Here is a 21,236-nt window from a genome sequence, read left to right as displayed (position 1 = left end):
TTTGGCCCATCTAGACTGGGCCAAATGTCAGAAACCCCCCCTCTTTTGGAAGCCCCCCTTTTCCTTGTGGAATGAGGAATACAGGGGTGTTTAAAGAGTATGTTTGCTCTTCTGCAAAAAAAGCGGAAGAGCAAACGTGTTCCCTGGACACGGAACAGTTTTTCCAGATCCCTCCAGTATCCTGCCCTCCAGTATCCTGGAAGAACTATAGTCTAGATGTAGCCTAGTTCTCAAACCTTTTAACTCTGTAGAATATTCCTTGAGAGATTCACTCCTGAATCACTTTCTCTCCAAAAAGTCTGCTGCTTGGTTTTCAAAATACTCCCTCCAACAGACTACTAGGAAAGGTGCTATTCGTGGTTAACATCCACAGACTTCAGTCTGAGAATCTGTGCTCTAACTAGAATGCTGTGGTTGATTTTTGTATCTTATGAGAAAACACATATGGGTAGGTTAGCGCTTTTGTAATATGCCACATCTGTGCTGAATTTAGTAGTATCCACTAGAGTTGATCCTGAGGATTGATGACCACTAGAAAATTCCACCAAAGTGACTGAGAGTTACTAATTCTTGGTTTCTTCCAATATAAGCAGGAACTCTATCCTGAAAACATACACATGTGAAACAGTGGAAAATAATAGTTGCTCTCAGCAGACTGGAACACTTATGTAATCAAAGTTAAGTACATGGACATTTGCAGGATCAGCACCTTAGAGAGCTCCACTTTCATATACATTATTTCAACTCTTTGTGGTGCTTGGTAATTTATTCATTACATTGATGATACACAATATCAATTTTGGCAGGCCCAAAATGTGATATAATATTAATTTATAGACACAATCTGCTCTGCAAGAGGCCTTCTCATTAAGAATTATACGTTCTTCATGAAAAATCTGTTTTATTTTTTATACATATTTCCCATTACTAATACATCTTTCAGTGGTCTTTTCTCAAAGAATTAATAGACCAATGTCAGCAGTCCACCACACATGAAACACCCTGAAATAATAAGCCAGTGTGCAAATGTAGTCCACCACTGACTGTGTGCTATGTTCACATTTCTATGTCCAATCCACAGACATGGTTTGTTAGAGATCTCAGTGTGAGAGTCTGGCATGTTAACTCAAGCTGGAACAACTTCTTTTTTTTTTAAATAAAGCTCAAGAGGTCCTTGTTTCCGTCCCTAGTGGGTCAGTCAACCTGGTGGCTATCACATAATAGGGACTAGGCTTGCGTTAAAGTGCTGTAGGTCTCTGAATCCTGCACCCCCGCCTCAAACCCTAAGTTCAGAGCCCTCTCACCCCCAAGCACCTGCCCTGACTCCTGCACCCCCACATCCCAACTTTCTGCTATGAACCAATCCCTCTTCACTCCCCACAACCCTGACTCCTGCACTACCCACTCACCTCAATTCTTTGAAGGCTTGGAATCAGATTCTCAGCTGCTGTACACTGGCCTACCTCCACTAGAATTAAGAGCTAGGAGTGATTTACACAAGCTACATATCTGGCCTGAAGTCACTACAATGAAATCACTGGAAACTGCTTTTAAAAAGTGTTTCCCAGCATTTCAGAAAGTATAGTATAGACAAACCTATAAGTCAGATAAATTACCATGCTCTAAGAGTTTACATCCTGAGTCTTAAAAGAAAAGGAGAGAGATTAGGGACGCCTTCAATTTTATGTTCAGAATTTCTTCGAGAAGAGTTTTCTGAGGACTAAGAAGACCATTACTCAAAAAAAAAAAAAAAAAAAAAAAGGACCAATTCTACAATGATCAGCGCAACACTGGTAAAGGGAAAAAGCCTCGAAAAGATTATTCACAACCTGCAGTAGTTGGGAAACACTTTCAAAGCACATTTAATTAGAGTCAGACAGCATGGATTTAAAAGAGGGAAAGTTTGTTTTAACTAAAGTACGGGGGTCCTTCAAGTATTACTGCCACTATAGACAGGAGAAACACAGTAGATGTTATATACAGCACTTAAATGTTCACAAAGCATTTGATAAGACACCACACTGAGTTTTATTGGACAAAGCACTGGAAAAACTGCTACGGTGCTTAAAACAGCTTGCTGAACTCTGTCAAACAATGGAAATAGAGTGGCTGTAAATGGGAACTTCTCAAGCTGAAAATCAAGTTTCCACTGAGGTCTACTCTCTCTCATGCTGGATATTAAGTCCTTTCTGGTTTTCTTTAAATAGGAGTGTCATGGGCTGAGTTGGGTCTTGGACTATCTGCCTTTGCAGATGAATGAGAAAGTCCACATAGATTGGTAAGAGGAGGTTTTATTCTATCTGAACATTTTGTCTGGGCATGCAGGAATGGAGCTATTCATTTGCAGACTTGGTTCAAAGAACAAGTGAGCAAAAAGTGAAGTACAGTCGAATACCCAGTGTTGATGAGGATGGGGAATATCTAAAACATAAAGACATGTGGAAGGTAAACCTAGAGATGAGGGACAGATGAGAATAAATTAAATATAACTTGCCAGTACAATATGGTAGAAAAAAAATCACTTGCCACAAATTTGAAACGAGGCTGTATATTCTGCAAGGCTAGAACCGAAAAATGAATGGAGTAAAAGAGAATACAAATCTCAGGAAGTGATACTGGTGCTGTATACAAAGTGCTGGTGAGATGCTGTCTAGAACATTGTGCTCAAGCAGTCTTAATTTTAGAGGTTGGGTCCTTTCCTCTTAACTTCATTAGTTTGGGCTTGATTATGACCTCAAGCTATATGACTGTGCAAAGGAATAGGGCTCCCTCCGTGTAACTCTCTGCAAACCTGTGTTAACCTTGTCTGGCTTATGGGTCTGGGCATGACAGGAGAGAGCAGGAGCCATGCAGCCAACGCTCCCCACTGCAAGAAAGGAGGGAAATGGCTGAGCACGGTGGGGGAAGCACACTGCACCCTGAATAGGGTGGTAGCAAAGCACTTCCTTCAGAACAAGAGAAGAGCAGGGGAGAAATTATGCCTCTGAAGCTATTATCTACACAAACAAATATTTAGCCCACGGCAAGATGGGGTGTAAATCCACCCCACACTAGCCTGCTGCATTTGAACTGCACATATCAACCTGGCTGATGTGTGCTTTGTTCCACGTCGCTTTGATGTGGAGGTGCACTAAAGAACTCTCAGCATGCATCAGCACGGTCCACAAAGACACTGAGTGCATAGCAGGTTGCAGGGGGATAAGTTTATACTCCAGTTTGCTGTAAACTGAATGTTTGTGTCAGCCAGCTCTGAGGCACAATTACTCCCTGGTACACATAGCTCCTCAACCTGCCCTAGCTTAACAGCTCAGTCTAGCCTTAAAGTCAGAACATTAACATTGGACTGTAGTGCTAGTTAAAATATGGCTTCCCTAGCTGCTTACAAAAGGGGTTAGAATAATCCCTCTGACTTATATTCAATATCTCCATTCACCTAGTCAACACATTAGGATTTGCTCTTTTCCTACCCTCCTTCAGCACTTGGCTGGCTAATTATTCAAAAGCTGGGTCCTCCACCTTGCCTTCCCACGGCTTTTCAGTGCAGCCCTGTGCTAATCGCTCTCATCTCTCTTCGGCCACCTCCTCCAGAATTCTGGATCCCTCCTGGGCCTAGAATTGTGTTCTGGGTCAGCTGTTTTAATTTGTTTATCACATAACAAATAAGGCTCTGATTTCCTCCAAAGCTGTTTCTTCTCCTCAGGAGATTTATGTCTCTGGTCTCCTCTAGAAATATTGAGGCAAACAATGGACTTAATTTTTAATTTTTTTTACAGTCATTTATGCTGATTCTGTCAATAATCCATCTTCACCATCTCAGAGATTGCACTGTCTCACTTAATGACCTCTTGTTGCATGTGCTTGAAAAATGTCTATTTATTGTAACCTTTGTAATCTTCCTTTCACTTTCCACCTTTTGGTTTTCGCTAATTTTTTTTTTTTTTTTTTTTTTTACACTCTCATGAGCTGTAAAGGGCTGAATTTTACTGGATCTGTCAGGAATGACTGAAATATGGGTCTCAGAGTAAACTAAAATTTATGGGAAGGCTGATGCATGACTTTGTAACAATGTATGTATAGTTTTGTCAAGCATTACCATATGTAATGTAGGCAAAATACTATAGAAAGTCAATTATTTTAACTTCAGCCAAGACAGAATTTAGTACTGTACTGAAGTTTGTTTGGTACGTTTACAATCTGTTTGGATCCATGTCTTGTGCTGAGCTAGAATAAAGATACACAGCTCTCCATGTAGCAGCAACCGATGAAATCAATATTAAGATCCTGGAAGTAGGCAATTGCTGTGCTACTTCAGCTTTATGCTGGTGAAATGAACAGAGTTCAGACAATGTCAAAGTGAAGTGACTCTGTGATCATCAAGGTTTTCTGTGTCCTCTTGTCACTTAAAGCTGTCAAAAGGAAAATACATACAAAAACAAGGAGAAAGAGAATGGATATATAAATGGTGTCCACCTTTCTGTGGAACAAAAAGTATCGTGTGGTGATGTGGCATTGAAAATGTCATTTTTTTTTAACCACCTGCAAGGTCATTGCAGGTCATGTGTCACGCTTGTGAAAATCAGCACTCTGTCAGATAGCTTAGGAGCGTGAATCCTAGTGTTTGCTCCTCAACTTTGGGAAATTCAGAACCAAGAACTCCCCCTTCCTACAATTTAATAAGTTACACCCCCTAAAAATCTTACTTCCTTAGGTTATGTCTACATTATGAGCTACGAGTGAATCTCAGCTCATGTACACATACTTATGCTAGCTCATCTGAACTAATTTTAACAAGTATAAATAGGAGTATAGGAATAGTAGTACAGGTTGAACCTCCTTTGGGACTGATCCTGAACCAGGGAATTTGCCAGACCAGGAGAGGTTAATGCCAGCTCCTCTGCTGCTGTTGGCTTTGCAGCTCCACTCCGACAGCAGCAGAGGTGCCGGCACTGACAGAGCAGGAATGGGAGGGGTGCTTGGGAGAAGAGGCAAGGTGGCTGCAGTGGTCTGTGGGAGCACAACCCTACAGCCAGAAGCGCAGCCCTGTGGTTGGCTGGCTGTGCTCCAAGCTGTGGTTCCCACCCATGGCCCCAAATGCTATGGGGCTGTGATTCAGCTACCCTGCCTCTTCCCCAGAGCACTCCTCCATCCTCATTCCTTCCTTTCCCTTCCCTGAACTTGAGTGCCACAAATCAACTATTTGCAGCACTCTGGCAGCTCTAGGAGGATGAGGGAAGGAGTTCCTGAGTATGGAGCCCACGGCTTTTCCACATGAGTGCTTCAGGCTTGGAGCACCCAAAGATGCTGGACCACGGATGTTGGCGGATGAGGAAATTCTGGATTATAGAGGTCCAACTTGTATGGGCAGCAGCAGCACAGTTAAGCCAACCCGACTACTTACCTACTGGGTTCAGGCAGGTATGTACTTGGTATGGCCAGGAAAGGCCTGAGGTTGGCTGCTGCAGCTGGTGCCCCAGGCGGAACGTGTGATTGGCGTCCCTGTCTGCACGGCCTTCAATGTAGTGATGTCATCATCGGGTGCCCTGTTGAAGGCGGCGCCCTAGGCGACGGCCGAGTTGGCCTATAGTCACGGGCTGCCCCGGGGTATGGCTAAGTTGAGCCTTCACTTCTGCTGCTGCCTGTACTACCAAGACTTTGTGCTAGATTCATGTTTATGTGTATGTGAGCTTGTGCTGCCCCAAGCTGGCCCTACCAAGGGTTAAATCCAGCCCTGGGAGAGGGTTGGGGCTGTGGAGCAAACAGCTGTGGCAATTAGACCCCAGCTGGGCCTGTGTAAATAGGGGCTCCTAGAGAGGATAGAAACATACTCTTTGGCTCAAGCTGTAGAGCAGGAATGACCTGGCTGACTGGTAGGATAGAGAGGGTACCTGAGACAGAGCAGTGCTCGGAAGGGCAGGCAGAGCTGGGGAGCTCTGGCCAGGCAACCTTCCACGCGGAGGTCTTGCTCTCAAGGCATGAGGGTACTAGGGCTACATGGAGGTAGCCAGGGCAGGAGAAGGCATCAGGTCCACACCCCCTGCCTATGATGAATGGCCATTTCAGACTGCAGTTTGCCCCTGGGGCAGGGGCTAGATGACGACTGGCAGTGGGTCACTGAGGCAAGGTGGATATAGAGGGCTGGGGTACCCTGGGAAGGGAGGCCCCCCAGTGTGTGAAGAACTCCCTAGGAGACCAGCAGGAGGCGCTGCAGCGGTGAGTCACGACCTATTACAGAGATGGAAATCACATCCCTAGATAGTGTAGAGGAAGCCTTACCCAGACATCTGTTAGCTCTTGCATACTTTAGCAGCACATTTTCATTAGAATAATTATAGACGTAAGTGAGATGCTTTGCAGAGGCTGAAGTTCTCCCAAACTGTCATGATTTCCAGGTGGTAGTACAGAGCAGTGAAATATATGAATGATTAGGGGCCTACCAAACTCTCAGCCATGAAAAACACATCACGGACCATGAAATCTGGTCTCCATGAAATTGACCAAAACGTAGAGTGAATTTGGTAGGGCCCTACAGATGATTGAACTACTTCAGCACAGTGCAAGATTACGGAACCCTTTTTATAGAGTATCCATTTGATACAGCACAATATATTTCCACGAAGCAAAGAAATTAAGAGTTGTTTAGTGATGTAGTTATTTGAAAGGGCACTTAAAAAAAAGCCTTCACCAGCTGTTCTGCCCTTTTATTACAAATGCAGAAGGAACACAATTCACTACCCCAGCATATAAAACACAAGACAGAAGTGATTTAGATGCACGTGCGCTTGTTATACACCCAGTATGTTTTCTCACATTTCAAACACAAATCATTGGGAAAACTTGTCTCTCCTGTTGTAATAAACTCTGTGATATAGTGCATTTTCTCTCCCTCAGAGCACGCAGAAATTGACGATCAGAGTTTTGCATTTTACTAAGACAATTATGTGTCTATTGCTGTTATAGAGGAATTACATTTTTCTCCCTCTGAAATTTTGTGGTGCCGTTTACCTCCAGTGACTGTAATGAGTCTTTGCTCTTGTTTCTCTTTTCTTGTTAGGCCCAGACATGCATCTGGGGCACTTTGTCAAGAATGTTGTGTGTAGCAGAGATGGAATGATGGGGTGTCAGCCCATTCGAGAGCTCTGCACCTCCTAAAATAGGTCACATAACTTCTCCAAGATTTGCACAGATAACTGCAGTTGTCACAGTAACATGTTCCCCAAAGTAACATACAGGGCAATAACATAACTAGCTACAAAATGAACCATAAAATATCATTTTCTGTACATTCTACTGAAAATTATTGCAGTATGATGGGAAGGAAAGGGTGAGTGGCTGTAACAGACACCTCTTACATTTAAGACCAATTCTGTGCTAACTCCATCCCCTCATTGGTCTGCCTGTATGCCCCTGTTGTCTCTTAGCTTAAACTTAGGGTGATGGAGCATTTGCTTTATGAAAATATGTTTATGAATATGACAACTGAGATGTGATTTATGCAAGATGGCTCATGTAAGGTATCACTGGAAAGCTTATGATTTACTGAATATGATGATCACATTTGTATGTACGTATTTTTGTTTTGGAGTTAGGAATATTAATCTTGGAAACTGTATTCAATATTTGCTGCTTTGGGGCACTCCTCCTCCTCCTCTAGAGGCTATAATGGGAAAGCCAAACAGGGCTAATGTCCCATCAGCAAAGACAATGGACTGTGAAAAATTTGACTGTCCAATGGATGACACACTGGGATGTGATTTATGCAAGGTGTCCCAGTCACCTGATACTAACCGACTCCTTGGTCTGATTTACTTTTCCATGGAAAGGTGGTGGAATCACAAAGGATTCCTGCCTTATGAAAATTCTATATAAGGTGGGGGAGGAAACGATGATTTTAGCTGGCTCTCCATCCCAAAGAGATACTTAAAACATCTAGAAAAGGATTCATTTGAATAATTGTGTGAGAGTGCTTTTTCAAAAAAGGGGTTTTCGAAAAGGAAACTACTGTCTAGACAGGGTTCTTTGGGGGAAAAAAACCCTTTTTTGAAAGAACCCGTACTCCTGAAAAAATGAGGTGTATGGGTTCTTTCGAAAAAGGGTTTTTTCCCCCAAAAGAACACTGTCTAGACTGTAGTTTCTTTTTCAAAAAAGCACACTCACATGAGATTTGTAAATCCGTGCTTCATTTGAATTTTCAATCGGCCTCATTTACATTCCTCTTTTGAAAGAGGAATGTAGTTTAGACAGCTTCAGTGTCTGTATATTCTGCAGCTGGGCATGGCCCTGCCTGTGAGCTTTGCTGGAGGAGGCTTTGGTGCCTGGCTCTGCAGGACAATGTTAAAGAGGGGCCCAGGCTGGCATAGTAGGTTGACTCAGTGGCATCTCAGCACCGCAGCTCGCATCCCAGGGGTCCCAAACCATCATAATGATTTCTGAGTAGGGCTCCTAAGGGCAGTATTAATATAAAATACAGAAAAACAATTCATAGAAACATCTTAGGACTTACCAGTGTTGTAACCCCTCCCAAGAGCTGGCCAGGGACGGTGATTCTTCCAAAGGTTACCCAGGTACCAGTCACTCTGGTTCTCAACCAAGCCAAGAACCTGCTGTCCTGAAAACAAGCAAAAATGCAAACAGACGATTACACAAAAAGACAAGTTAGTCTATGGGAATCAAATACAAAACCTGGAGTGGGAAAGCAAGTGGAAACAGAGCCAAGCAGTTCTGCTGCTGCCTTTATTTCACGTTATGAAGATGGGTAATCACCTAACTGAAAACAATAACATCCTGGTAGTGTAGGCTCATCACGGCATCTTTCTCTCCTGGCTGGCCTGAGTAATTACACATTATGGGAATCTTTGTTATACTGACAAAAATATATGCAACCCAGGCAAATCAGAATGCTGGCTGATCTTGGCATACCATGCTGGAGAATCCTTCCAATGAGAACAAGGTTAGTACCAGGATACTCTAATATGATGGCTTGTTTATTCTTTGATTATAAATACATTATTTGGAAAATAGGTCTAATATAGAAAATTATTTCCTCTTGACTTTTTCTCCCCTTTAATTTCAACATTTTCTCTAGGAAAGCATCAGAGGAGACTCCTTTTGTTAAAGCAAATGATGGATTCTAAGGGGTTAGCTAGAAGAGAAAGTTGCATGGACTGAACTGAGGGTTTGTCTACACAATGGGTTAATGCACACTATGGCTACGTCTACACTGCACAGTTATTTCAGAATAAGCTATTCCAGAATAGTTGTTCCAAAGTAGCTTATTTCAAAATAGCACGTCTACACGGCAAGGAAGCCTCAAAATTAGTCCAAGGCAGGCTTTCCTAATGTAGGTGTGCTATCTTCATGTAGAGCCCCTGGAGGAATAACTTAGAACGGCCCTGGTGAGGAGCTATTTTGGAATAGCAGAAGTAGAGCATCTACACATGCCTTATTTCAAAATAGCTATTTCAGAATTAGCGTTATTCTTTGTAGAATGAGGCTTACAGATGTCGGAATAAGCTGTCCGTTATTTCAAAATTATTTTGAAATAACGGAATTGCTGTGTAGACACTCGCATAGTTATTTTGGAATAACAGCCATTATTCCAAAATAACTTTGCTGTGTAGATACACGGTGTGACGGGGAGGTCTGTCCCCGCTCTCTCAACCCCGAAGCGGAGGGCCCGCAGGGTCGGAGGCGGGTGGAGATCGCAGGGCACACTGGCCTCACGGCGGCCCAGAGGCAGGGCGAACCCACAGCCCAGCGGGGGAGCGGGGCTGCGGCTGTGCCTTACAGGGCAGGCTCTAGGACCACGGAGGCCGCGGGCGCCGGTGGCGGTGCGGCTGGAAGCGGCGCGCCGGGCGCGCCAGTTCAAAAGAGCGCCGGGGAGCCAGGAGAAGGGGGGGAAATGGGGGTGAGGGCTGGCGGAGTTCTCCCTCTCCCCACAGGCAGCCCCAGGCGAGCAGAGGCCGGGGGGCACGACCCCGAACCGGGGAGGATGGCAGACCGACCCGGAGGGCGGCGGAACCTGGACGGCGGAGCGGGCCCAGCGGGACAGAGTGAGGCCGGCCGGACTGGACGCCCTTAGGTTCAGGAAGGGCCGAGCGCGGGTGAGGGCGTTCCGAGCCCGGCGGCCGGGACACTCGATCGGGGCGCAGGGGGCCCCCGAGACTCAAGGACTGGAGGAGGGAGCTACCCTCCCCCGGCGGACTTTACAGGGCGGAGACTGGGGCGGGCAAGAGGTGAGAGGCGGGCTGGGGGAGCTCGTCTCGCCACACACCATATGGGTGAGTGTGTGATTTCTAAAGTGCACTAATGTGCCAAGCATTAATTAGTCTGCACAGGCGCACTTAAAGTACCACAGTGCAATTTAACCTAGGGCCATGTGAAACAGCACTATGTGACAGTGGACTAGGGAACTTTCAGTGCACACCAGCAGGGTCTACGTGGCCCAATCAATGTGTCCTACGAAATGCTGTATGAAGTGGAAGAAAAGTGACTGTAACCATCCTTTTGGAGGTCAGAGGAAATGTAATTTGTAACCAGGGAAAGAAAAGAGTGATGCTGTTTCAGAGTATGTCTGCAATACAGCTGGGAGATGCAACTTGCAATATCAGCTCAGCTAATAAATAGCTGTGTGGACATTGTGGCACAGGTGGTGGCTTGGGTTAACCACTGGACTGACTCTAAGCCTGCCTCACCTTGTAGGTTCGGGCTCAGGTGGCTAGCTTGAGCTGCTACCAGTGTTGCCATGTCTGGACTACTATTTCCCATGGACTAGCTCAAGCTAGTACAAGTCTGTGCACTTACCCTAGGAATCACATATCCCAGTTGTAATTTCAGACATACTCATGCTGGCTAGGTCCCCTCAGGGAGATTTTTGTGGCAAACACTTGAACAACTGAGTCTAGAAACTGTATTATCAACTTTTCTAGATACTATATACTACCCCATGCTCTGAAATGTGAGAACATGATTTCAAAACTATAGGCCCAACTACCCTAGCAGAACTTCCATCTTTCCAGTTACAATTTTCTAGTACTCAAGATGTTGGCATAGCTAGCATGGGACCAAATCACTTTAATCAAAAGCTGTTGGAGCCATATGACGGCTGTGTTTTGAGTGAAGAAATAATGAGCACTGCGGATCATTAAAATTCATAATGCTTTGGGTAATCACAATGATCCCTTTTGGTTCCATAATCTATAAGAACACTGATATCTAAAGTAGGGTATAAGAGCCTTTTGTTCTAAACCACTTTTTAAGGGACGGTCTGAAACAATAACATTTTATATTTTCATAAATAACAAAAGTTTTTTTTATTATAAGAATACTCTATTATTCATGACATGGTTTGTCATCACCTTGACCAATCTACTTGCATGCCCTTTCTTTTCCCATTCCTGTTAAGTCTTTTTAGAATGCAAGCAATTTAGGGCAAAAGCCATTACGTCTTCAAAGGAGGTACATCAAGGATGGTAGTGAAAATTAATACTACAAGTTGTGTGAGAAGGGCATAGCAAGTCAGAGAAGGAGGTCAAAAAGTAAGTGTGTGTGGTTTAGACATTGCCTGAAAAGAAAACAAACATTGTTTTGTTTCAAAAGAAAAAAAATATCTATCTGGAGGACTACAGGGCTAACACCTGTTGATTCCTAACTGGAAGGCTGACGGTTCCTTATAAATATCACTCCATTAGAGAAAGAATAGAGTAAATCAAATGAAAACTATTACAAGTAATAAAGGATGAGAAGACCAGGGCAGAAACTCAGAGATAGCCCAGCTGGAACTGAATGTCAGGGGTGAGAAGAACAGAATGTCCCTGCCTATATCCTAACATGTAGACGGTATCATGAGCTTTCGTGGGCATAGCCCACTTCTTCAGATGACCGGAGTGTTGTTTTTAAAATTTTTCCTGTTACAGACTAACTCGGCTACCCCTCTGAAGCTTATATCCTAACAGTGAGTTTCACAACTCAGCAGTGAGAAGATGTTGCTCAGGATTATACTTCTCACATCAAGGAAATGCTAGAATCCCATTTGTAAGAAACAGATATTTAAATTTCTTTCTATGGAAGATCAGTCTGCTTTCATTATTTTATCCCTATGCATTACCAAACACAAATAATAGGGTTCAGCCTTCAAACTGATTTATAACAGGCAATGCACAAATATTGTTGCTGGTTAACAGATTTGCTCTTCCACTTACTGATGCCAACTCTCCATTTTGAAAGATATTTTTATCCCTCAGCTTGTTTTCCCCCCGAGAGAGAGAGGAGACTTAGAAAATAATCTTTGGTTGTATCCTTTTGTTTATTTGTTTATTTGAAAAATAAGGAGAGTACATGGGGGTGCGGAGAGACTAAAGAAAAACAAAGAAAATGTATAGGAAGGTATCCAGGGAAAATCTCTTGTTTTCCATGTGCTAGGAATTCATCAAAAATTTCAAAAATTTAAACCAAATCTTTGTGTGCCTGGCATTCTTTTTCCCCTACACTGGTTTCTGCTCTTTAGCTGCCAGATTTGCCAAGTTGCTGCGCCAAGCATTTATCCCTGGAGTCAATTCAGCTCTTCCACCTAAGCAATATGAGTCATTTAGCAATAAGCACTGCTTTAGAGAACCAAGCTTTCAGTGTGTTGGAGAGTATCCAAGCTGACAGGATATATCCCAAAACACAGTTCTGGGAAATAATTTTTAAGGCAGTATCCATTATCATATTAATCCTCCTGCCTACTTGGACACTCCCAACACATGTGAGCCAGAATGGCTCCAGGAGACCAACACTTCCAGGAGAAGTCTGTTTTGGAAAGGCTCATGCAGTGTATCCTATGTGTGAACAAAATAAAATTTTCTGCTGGATCAGCCTTGCTCACAGAATAATAGTAGAATGTTTAATGTTTTGCAAGGCACTTTCCCATTGGCTAGGGTTCAAGGATATACATGAATTGTCATAGGCCTGGCACAGGAAATCTACATTAGGGTCTCTGTACCCAGGAATTCATTAACAGGTTACAGCTGGCTGGGAAGACCCCTGGAACCATATCCCAGAAGAATTCTGGAGTTTTTGGTGCCAACTATGCCCTCCAAGAGGTCAGCAGGTAACACTGTGCTGCTGGACCAGGTAGTTCATATTGATATTGGAATGTTTGGAATAGCAGAAACTGATTCTTGGAGATCAGCTAAGAGAACTAAATTACCGACCCTACTAAACTACTGTGTTATTCACACCCATTCTTTCCACACTAGTAATTTCTCATCAGTTTTAAAAAACGAGCCATACCAATGTACAGCATCAACGTGTGACCAGGGATGGAATTAAAACTTTCCAGAGAAATTGATCCTTGTTTGTCTGGTAGCCAACACTGCAGGCTACACTGGTAGCCAACACTGGTAGCCAACACAACATTTTACAACCAAAACAGTAATACAGGTTGGCCCTGTCTGGTCTGGCACCCTCGAGACCTAACCAGTCCCGGATGAGGGATTTTGCCAGACCAGGGGAAAATCTGGACCCCTGCTACGGGCCTGCAGGCCTCCTGGCTGGCTCTGATGTTCTGCTGACCCTGCTGGGCAGCTATCACTGCCATGGCTCCGGGACCTGTCATCAGTGAGCTGCAGCGCCGAGACCTGCTGGGCAGCCACGTGCTGCAGCTCCAGAACTGCAAGGCAGCTGTGTGCTTTGACTCTGGGACCACTGGAACAGTTTCCTACCCACCAAGCCCCATGTACTGCAGCTCCCAGCCCTGCCAGGCAGTCACATGCCGGGCTTCCCGTCCCACAGGGATCCTTGCCACTGGCCCTCCACAAGGGACTCTCTGATCCTGAAATATCTGTGCTAGAACATGGATGTTGCCGGAGCAGAGAATCCCTGTAGAGAGTTTCAACCTTTAGGCTGAAACAAGAATTCCTAGCAGTGTCAGGGATGGATCAACTCTCATTCCACCAGCAGGCAAGGAGCAATCTGCTCCATTATGTTATGGAGACTTAGGGTACGTCTAGACTACAGGCTTTTGTTGACAGAGGCTTTGTCGACAGATACTGTCGACAAGGCTTCTGTCGACAAAGAACGTCTAGACTACATCCAGTTCTGTCGACAAAGCAAGCTGCTTTGTCGACATGAGAGTGTAGACGCCAAGGACAGTGTAGATGCAATAACGCCTTCTGTCGACAGAACTCTGTCGACAAAAGGCATTATTCCTCGTAGAATAAGGTTTACCGCTGTCAACAAAACTGCCGAGTTCTATCGATGTTATGTCGACAGAACTCGGCAGTAGCATAGATGCAGGTATAGTTTTGTCGACAAAAGTATACTATTGTCGACAAAACACTGTAGTCTAGACACACTCAAAGTTGCAAGCTACTGGGAGTTGCAATCTATATAAAAGCTAGTCTAGGTCTCTCGCCAACTCCAGACATTTTTTTAAACTCCTTTAATTTTCCTAAGATAAAACTGGGAAAATCTCAAGATATGCAGTATTCAAGGAAACAATGCTAAGGGTAAGGATTCTCAGTCTGCCTAAATCTCTCACTACCTGGGCTAAAATGGGCTCTAGATTAATTTTGATCAGATTTTTCATCTAACTGGGGATGATTGTCTCTAAATATTTCATGTTTGGGGTTCCACTTAAAATAATATTTGTTTTTATCCTTTTATCTGTATCCTTCCTCCTACTCCCACTGACTTCCTTTTCTTAATGGCAATGGTACAAATTACATCCTCAGGATCACCCATGGTGGCCTGAAAGAACATAAAGCAGAAATTAGAACATACTGTCATTGTTAAACTGATGAGATGACTTCTCTTCCAAGTTTGAATTAAGTTGTGAATGCACACTTTACTAGTGCATTTCCATTTGTGTAAGATATGGATATTGTCAGTGTCTGCTCCAAAACAAGAATTAAAAGATACAGTTTGTTCTTTTCTGGATCAGTATCTAGTCCATATTTAGAACTATTTGGGAAACAGAATTTTTATCCCTGAGGATACACTGACATTTCAACATTTGTTTTCATTGAAAATCGGGAGAAAAAGTCTAAATCTCAAATTATTTTTCAGGCTAGGAATTCTTGAATATTTTGATTTGGAAGTAGCAAAATGGCCTATGGAAAGGTTTCATTTTGTTAATGTTAAGCCATTTTGTTTCAGTAACAGTGAAACTGTAGAATATTCAATATATAGAATAGAATATTAAAATTTAAAATATAGTTAAAAGCTTCAAAGTCAAAAGGAAATGGTAAAATTGGGACCAAATGAGAAAGTCAAAATGAAACACTCCCTTTCAACTTGAAATCTTTTTGAAAAATTTCCCACCAAAACTGTCATAAAAAGCAACACGTTCCCACAAAATATGTAGATTTTGACAAAACTGCATTTTCTGATAGAAAACTGTTGCATTAAAAATGGACCAATTGTAGGTTTTTTCTCAGTAGCCTTTAATAGTTTTATTTAGCTACTTTTAAAACTGAATTTGCAAAAGCGGCGAGGAGTCCTGTGGTACCTTATAGACTAACTGAAGTGTTGGAGCATAAGCTTTCGTGGGCTTATGCTCCAACACTTCAGTTAGTCTATAAGATGCCACAGGACTCCTCACCGCTTTTGCAGATTCAGACTAACACGGCTACCCCTCCGATACTTAAAACTGAATTTAGCACTTATAAATGTGCTGGCGGGGGCAGATGCTGTGAAAAATTCACTCCTCCCACAGCTCCATGACTACATTTCAGTTGTGATCTGCATCACTCCTACCAGTGATCCCACCACAGACCCATAATCCTGCCAATGTTTCTTAATCAAGAACTCCAGTAACCCCTATTAATAAAGTCTTGGTCTTCTCCAGAGTAGACTGCAGTGCCAAATGCTGGTGGTGCCTTTGTGATGAGGACACGCCTCTCCCAGGCATCTCACTAGTCTCATTTGAACTCTGACAGTGTACTGTACTTGATCTCACCTCTTGTGAGGTGAAAGACTAGTGTACTAATCTACTGTGCCACCAAGCATGGAGTCCTTTTTAGAAGGCGAGCAAATAAAGCCATTCTTTCAGATGAGAATACAGTGGCGACCATGACATGTTTGAATTGCTCAATATTCTGCGCTGTCTCTCCTTCTTAAGAGTTGTTATAATAAAACACCGTGACTAACAGCAAAAGCTTTGTCATTGTTTCCTGCTCTGGCCCTGCAGTTATGATTAAGTGCACTCCTCTCACTCTTTGTTACTCCAGGCACAAGTTAGCTTATGAAAATGAAGCTGTCTTCTTCACTTATTCATACATCATCACTAACAGCCAGACTACAGAAAACAAGGCTGTGATTCTGGCATGACCACAGTGAAAATTTATCAAGCTGGCAGAACTAGAGCCGCTTTGTCCGGAACCAGGTTGCTGTCTGAGGGGAGAGACTTCCTTTAGAAGACAGCTGCCCATTTACTGTATTTTTCACAGTGCAGCTTTCTGACAGCTCACACAATGAAAAGTTCTACTCACCAGGTATAAGCTCAGTTGTAGTTAGAAAGAGAACTAATCACAGAGAATGGACATTTCTGAGCCTGACAACTCAGGGTCTTAAACTCTGTTTTCACTTCATGGGGTTTTAATGGCTACCAGAGAGGGAGGATAGTTTTGTGATTAATATGCTGGGCTAGAACTCAGAAATGCTGGGTTCAATTCCTAGATCTACTACAGCCTTCTTGTGTGAACATGGGCATACACTTAATCGCCTTATGTTTCAAATCCCTGTCAGTGAAAATACAGTTAATAATACTTCCAATCGCTAAGTTTATATGTTGCATCTATTCAGGATGAGGGATTTTGCCAGACCAGGGGAAAATCTGGATCCCTGCCATGGGCCCCTTTGCCCAGCCTGCAGGCCTCCTGGCTGGCTCTGCTGTCCTGCTGACCCCGCTGGGCAACCATTGGTGCCATGGCTCTGGGACCAGTCAGACAGCTGAGAGCTACAGCTCCAGGATCCACTGGGCAGCAACGTGCTGCAGCTCCAGAACTTCCAGGAAGCCGCATGCTTCGGCTCTGGGACCACCGGAACGGTTCCCTACCCCACCAAGCCACAACTACTGCGGATCCCAGCCCTGCCAGGCAGTCACACGCCGAGAGGAAACTGAACTTTGAGCTCAATCCTTATAGGAGTGGGAACTACTGCAGAGAGGATTATCCATCACATTTGGGAGAGAGAAATGGAGAATAAAGGGGTGAAAAGAGAAGGAAGCAGATATTCCCAATGGCAGGGCTTCTCAGAATTGGTCAGCACTAAGTTATGCAATCATGATCCGCACAAGACAAATCTCCTCTGTTTAAGTCAGGTGGGGCTATTTTTTGCATCTATGTGAGCTTAAATAGTTCCATTACCACCATGCCCAACTCTTCATAATTCTCACCACCACCCATCACAGCTTCATCATTTGTTGGGGTTAACTCAATGACGTTTGTAAAATGACTCCAGATGTTTAGAACAACAAACTAATACTTATATTTAATAAAAACACTGAAGTGATCTAAGCTGGAGAGAGAGAGGCTATATTAGTTATCCAGTAATCGATAGTGAAGGTTTTTCACATCCTTTTATGTCGTCACAGAAAGCAGAAGGAAGAGGAAGCACCGATCAAAATAAGGGCAAGATATTAAAGGAATGTTTTCTTTCTGAAAGAAGAACTGTCAAGTGTCTCACAAAACTCCCAAACAAGAGTAGATAAAACAGGAATGTTTAGAACCGTGGTTTGATGCAGGTACATCCTCGAGAGATTCTTTTTGCTCCATCAAGTGTTGTCCTAGAAGATGGTAGCACGACAAACATTGAGGAGTCCTGTAGCATGTTAAAGACAACAATTTTATTAGGGCATAAGCTTTCATGGGCTGGGGGACAGGACAGGCAGACAGCAAAAACGACAAGCAAAATGAAAAGGACTGTCCTCAGTTCTCCGAATAGAGAAAACAGGCTCATGTTTGGCACAGAGGGGCTGTAGTCACACATCTGATAACAAAAAAGGCTGCCAAGTTAGTTAGCAAAAGTGGCATTCAAAGTCTACTTGGACCAACATTTCTTTCCCTGATGGGCAAAGTTCAGTTAAAAAATAAGCTGTGTAGTATAAAGCAAGTCCCTTTGGTTATGAGTGATAATAAGCCTGAGAGATATACAAAAGACAAGAATGTAGAATTATTCCTCTCTTTGGTGTACATGGATTCCTGCATGAAAATAACATATGCCTAATGCTTATTACACTGATGACTAGTCTATTTATATGAAGAATCTATGCATACTGTTAACTTCAGGCTTCAAGACAAGTCAGGGGGCGCTATCATTATTACTAAGAACGATTTATGAAGAAGGAGTATCCGCTAGTAATTGTTTTAAACTATTTAGGAAGCTGAAATAAATTTACAAATAATTGCTGTGTAAGTATCTGAAACAATAATTACAAGAGTTAGTTTTTGTATAGAAACATGCAATATAGGAATATAATAATCAGATCTTTTTAACAGGGTGATAATAGAGTGAGCATCTTTGCACCGATGTAGTTTCTAATGATTTTATTAAATTGAGCGAAATCTCTATACACACATACTTAAGAGATCAGGTACATCTATCAAATGTACACATTCAAAGATTTGGATTGCTTGTGCTGATTTATTTTTTTCCCAGATAAATATAACTTGCTTAAGTACTGAATAAAAGGTAATCAAATGTCTCAGAATATAAATCTGTCCTCTAACTTCATGGTGTGTTCATCTTTTCATAATCAAAACCCTCAATCAAAATCAAAAGGAAGTTTTTCTTCACTTAGCGCACAGTCAACCTGTGGAACTCCTTGCCAGAGGATGTTGTGAAGACTAGGACTATAACAGGGTTCAAAACATAGCTAGATAAATTCATGGAGGTTAGGTCCAGGATGGGTAGGAATGGTGTCTCTAAGCTGTTTGACTGGAAATGGGTGACAGGAGAGGGATTATGTGATGATTACTTGTGTTCTCTCCCTCTGGGACATCTCGTATTGGCCACTGTCGGCAGACAGGATACTGGACTAGACAGACCTTTGGTCTGACCCAGTATGGCCATTCTTATGTTCTCCCATATCGTTGGGTTTTATAGCTGAGTGGCTACACTAGCAGATGAGAAATTAATGATTTCCTTTTGTGTGACCACTTCCACTAGGAGACTCCTGGAGGGTTACCAAAGGATGATTTGATCTATCTATCTTTCTGAGGTATCTGTCTGTCTGTGAGTCCATTTATCTGTCTGCAAGTCCATTTGTTCAAAAACTCCCCCTAAACAGGAACAAGTAGGCTCACTACATTTGGTATGCAGCTTTCTCTTATTCTAACTTAAAGCAAGGTCAGGGTTTGGCTGTGGCAGGAAAATGGGATGTGCCTGGAATTCGATTGTTTTCCATAACATGTTAAGAGAGGAGGGACACGATGCTGCATAGTCACCACTGGGGGCAACGAGTGCAGGAGGCAGCTGTACCACAGAGTGATCATTCGGGGTGGACACACCAGGAAGGGAGTGGCCAGCTGGGGCTGAGGCTTGCTATCTTATCAGCCACCAGCCTCAGTAAGTGGCCCTCCTACCCCAAACCCTCACATCTAGCCCTCTGCCCCAGCCTGGACTTGGAGGGGGGAGCCCCACCGTTTCACCCCCCCCCAAACAGTACAGCCCCACCCCCTTGCATCCCATGTGTTCCCCCCAATACCTTTGTGGCCACAGGCCCCCTCCTCCCTGGGACTGGGCCCAGAGAGTGCTGGCAACAGGCCTTCAGGACCCCCGAACCATAGCCTGGGCCCAGGGAGCATCAGAGGCCCACTTCTTGGCCTTGGGCCAGCCCCGGGCTGCCCTCTGGCCTCAGGGAGCACCAGTGGGAGGCCAGAGCAGTCCCCCCTGCCCCACTCCGAGCTGATTCTGGGAAACCCAGAGAAAGTCTTCTGGTAATAAATACAGGCAGTCCCCGGGTTACGTACAAGATAGGGACTGTAGGTTTGTTCTTAAGTTGAATCTGTATGTAAGTCGGAACTGGCGTCCAGATTCAGCCGCTGCTGAAACTGATCAGTTTCAACAGCGGCTGAATCTGGACGCCAGTTCTGACTTACATACAGATTCAACTTAAGAACAAACCTACAGTCCCTAAGTCGGAACTGGCGTCCAGATTCAGCCGCTGCTGAAACTGATCAGTTTCAACAGCGGCTGAATCTGGACGCCAGTTCTGACTTACATACAGATTCAACTTAAGAACCCCAGGCATCCCCAAGTCAGCTGCTGCTGAAACTGATCAGCGGCTGATTCCAGGAAGCCTGGGGCAGGGGCTCCGCGGCTTGGCTCTGCTTGGCTCTGCTTCCCCCCCCCCCGTCCCCCTGGTCTGCAGACCAGGGGGACGGGGGAGGGGGGCAAAGCAGAGCCAAGCCGCGGAGCGCCCGGCCAGCTGACAGCCCAGACGCTTGGCTCTGCTTTGCCCCCCCCCCCCCCCCGTCCCCCTGGTCTGCAGACCATTTTCTGATGTGTTCTGATGTGCTATTTTCTGATGTGTTCCTGAAAATTTTATGCTTGTGATGAATCCATTATTCCTTAGCCTCTGTGCAAAAGGCTCCACAGCCAGTGAAAAAAGTAAAGAAAACAACGGAAATCCCTGTCTAGTCTCTCTGTTTAATTAAAAAGGAGAGATTTAACCACATTAACTTGCATGGCTGCTTTTGGGCTGGTGAAAAAAACAGTTATCCAGTTAAGGAGCTGGAGGCCTGTTGCAGGGTAGGTATATTATGCCCCTTAAGGCAGTATGGCCCCATGGTTTGAGTCTTTAAGGAAGGCTTGGGCTTCAGGACAGTAGAGCCTACTAGCCAAACTCTATGTAGTGGCCTTTAGCAGCCCAATTCACTTCTCTACCCATTGGTGGTGTCTGTGCTGGGTCAGACAGGTTAGGGAAACCTAGCCCCACCTTTCTCCACCAAGTGCTTCAGCAACTGATACCTTGCTGCTCAACGTTGAGCAACCGTTGCGACTGTCCCATTGCGCAGATTGCTTCCTACTCCTTTCAGCATGGGGATTTTCCCTGGCATCTACTGCCTTATCTCCATCCGTCTCAGCTGGGGTCCTGTTGGGATCTCAGCCTGACTGGTATCAGAGTCTAGGAGTTCTGGAGCTCTCCAAACTGGAGCCTGCAATTCACATCTGCTCTCGTCAGCTACCAGACCAGACTGTGCTCTGCTATTCCCTTGTATACTGTGATCCCACTACGAGCATGCCCAGCAGGGACT

General features: G+C 44.1%; 1 protein-coding gene across 7 annotated transcripts in view; it reads right to left on the bottom strand.

Annotated features, from left to right (window-relative positions):
* Window positions 1-21,236, bottom strand: part of LARGE1 (LARGE xylosyl- and glucuronyltransferase 1) — a 498,136-nt gene that overhangs the window by 98,238 nt on the left and 378,662 nt on the right. For all 7 annotated transcript variants that reach the window (XM_025178894.2, XM_025178889.2, XM_025178890.2 and 4 more), the window contains one exon: window positions 8,501-8,605. In XM_025178894.2, coding sequence (XP_025034679.1) covers window positions 8,501-8,605 — 105 coding nt within the window. The remainder of the gene's footprint in view (window positions 1-8,500; window positions 8,606-21,236) is intronic.

The sequence above is a fragment of the Pelodiscus sinensis genome, chromosome 1 (assembly GCF_049634645.1).
Source record: "Pelodiscus sinensis isolate JC-2024 chromosome 1, ASM4963464v1, whole genome shotgun sequence".
Classification (NCBI taxonomy): domain Eukaryota; kingdom Metazoa; phylum Chordata; order Testudines; family Trionychidae; genus Pelodiscus; species Pelodiscus sinensis.
The sequence above is the reverse complement of the archived record's forward strand: the minus strand, read 5'-3'. Positions and strand labels throughout refer to the sequence as shown.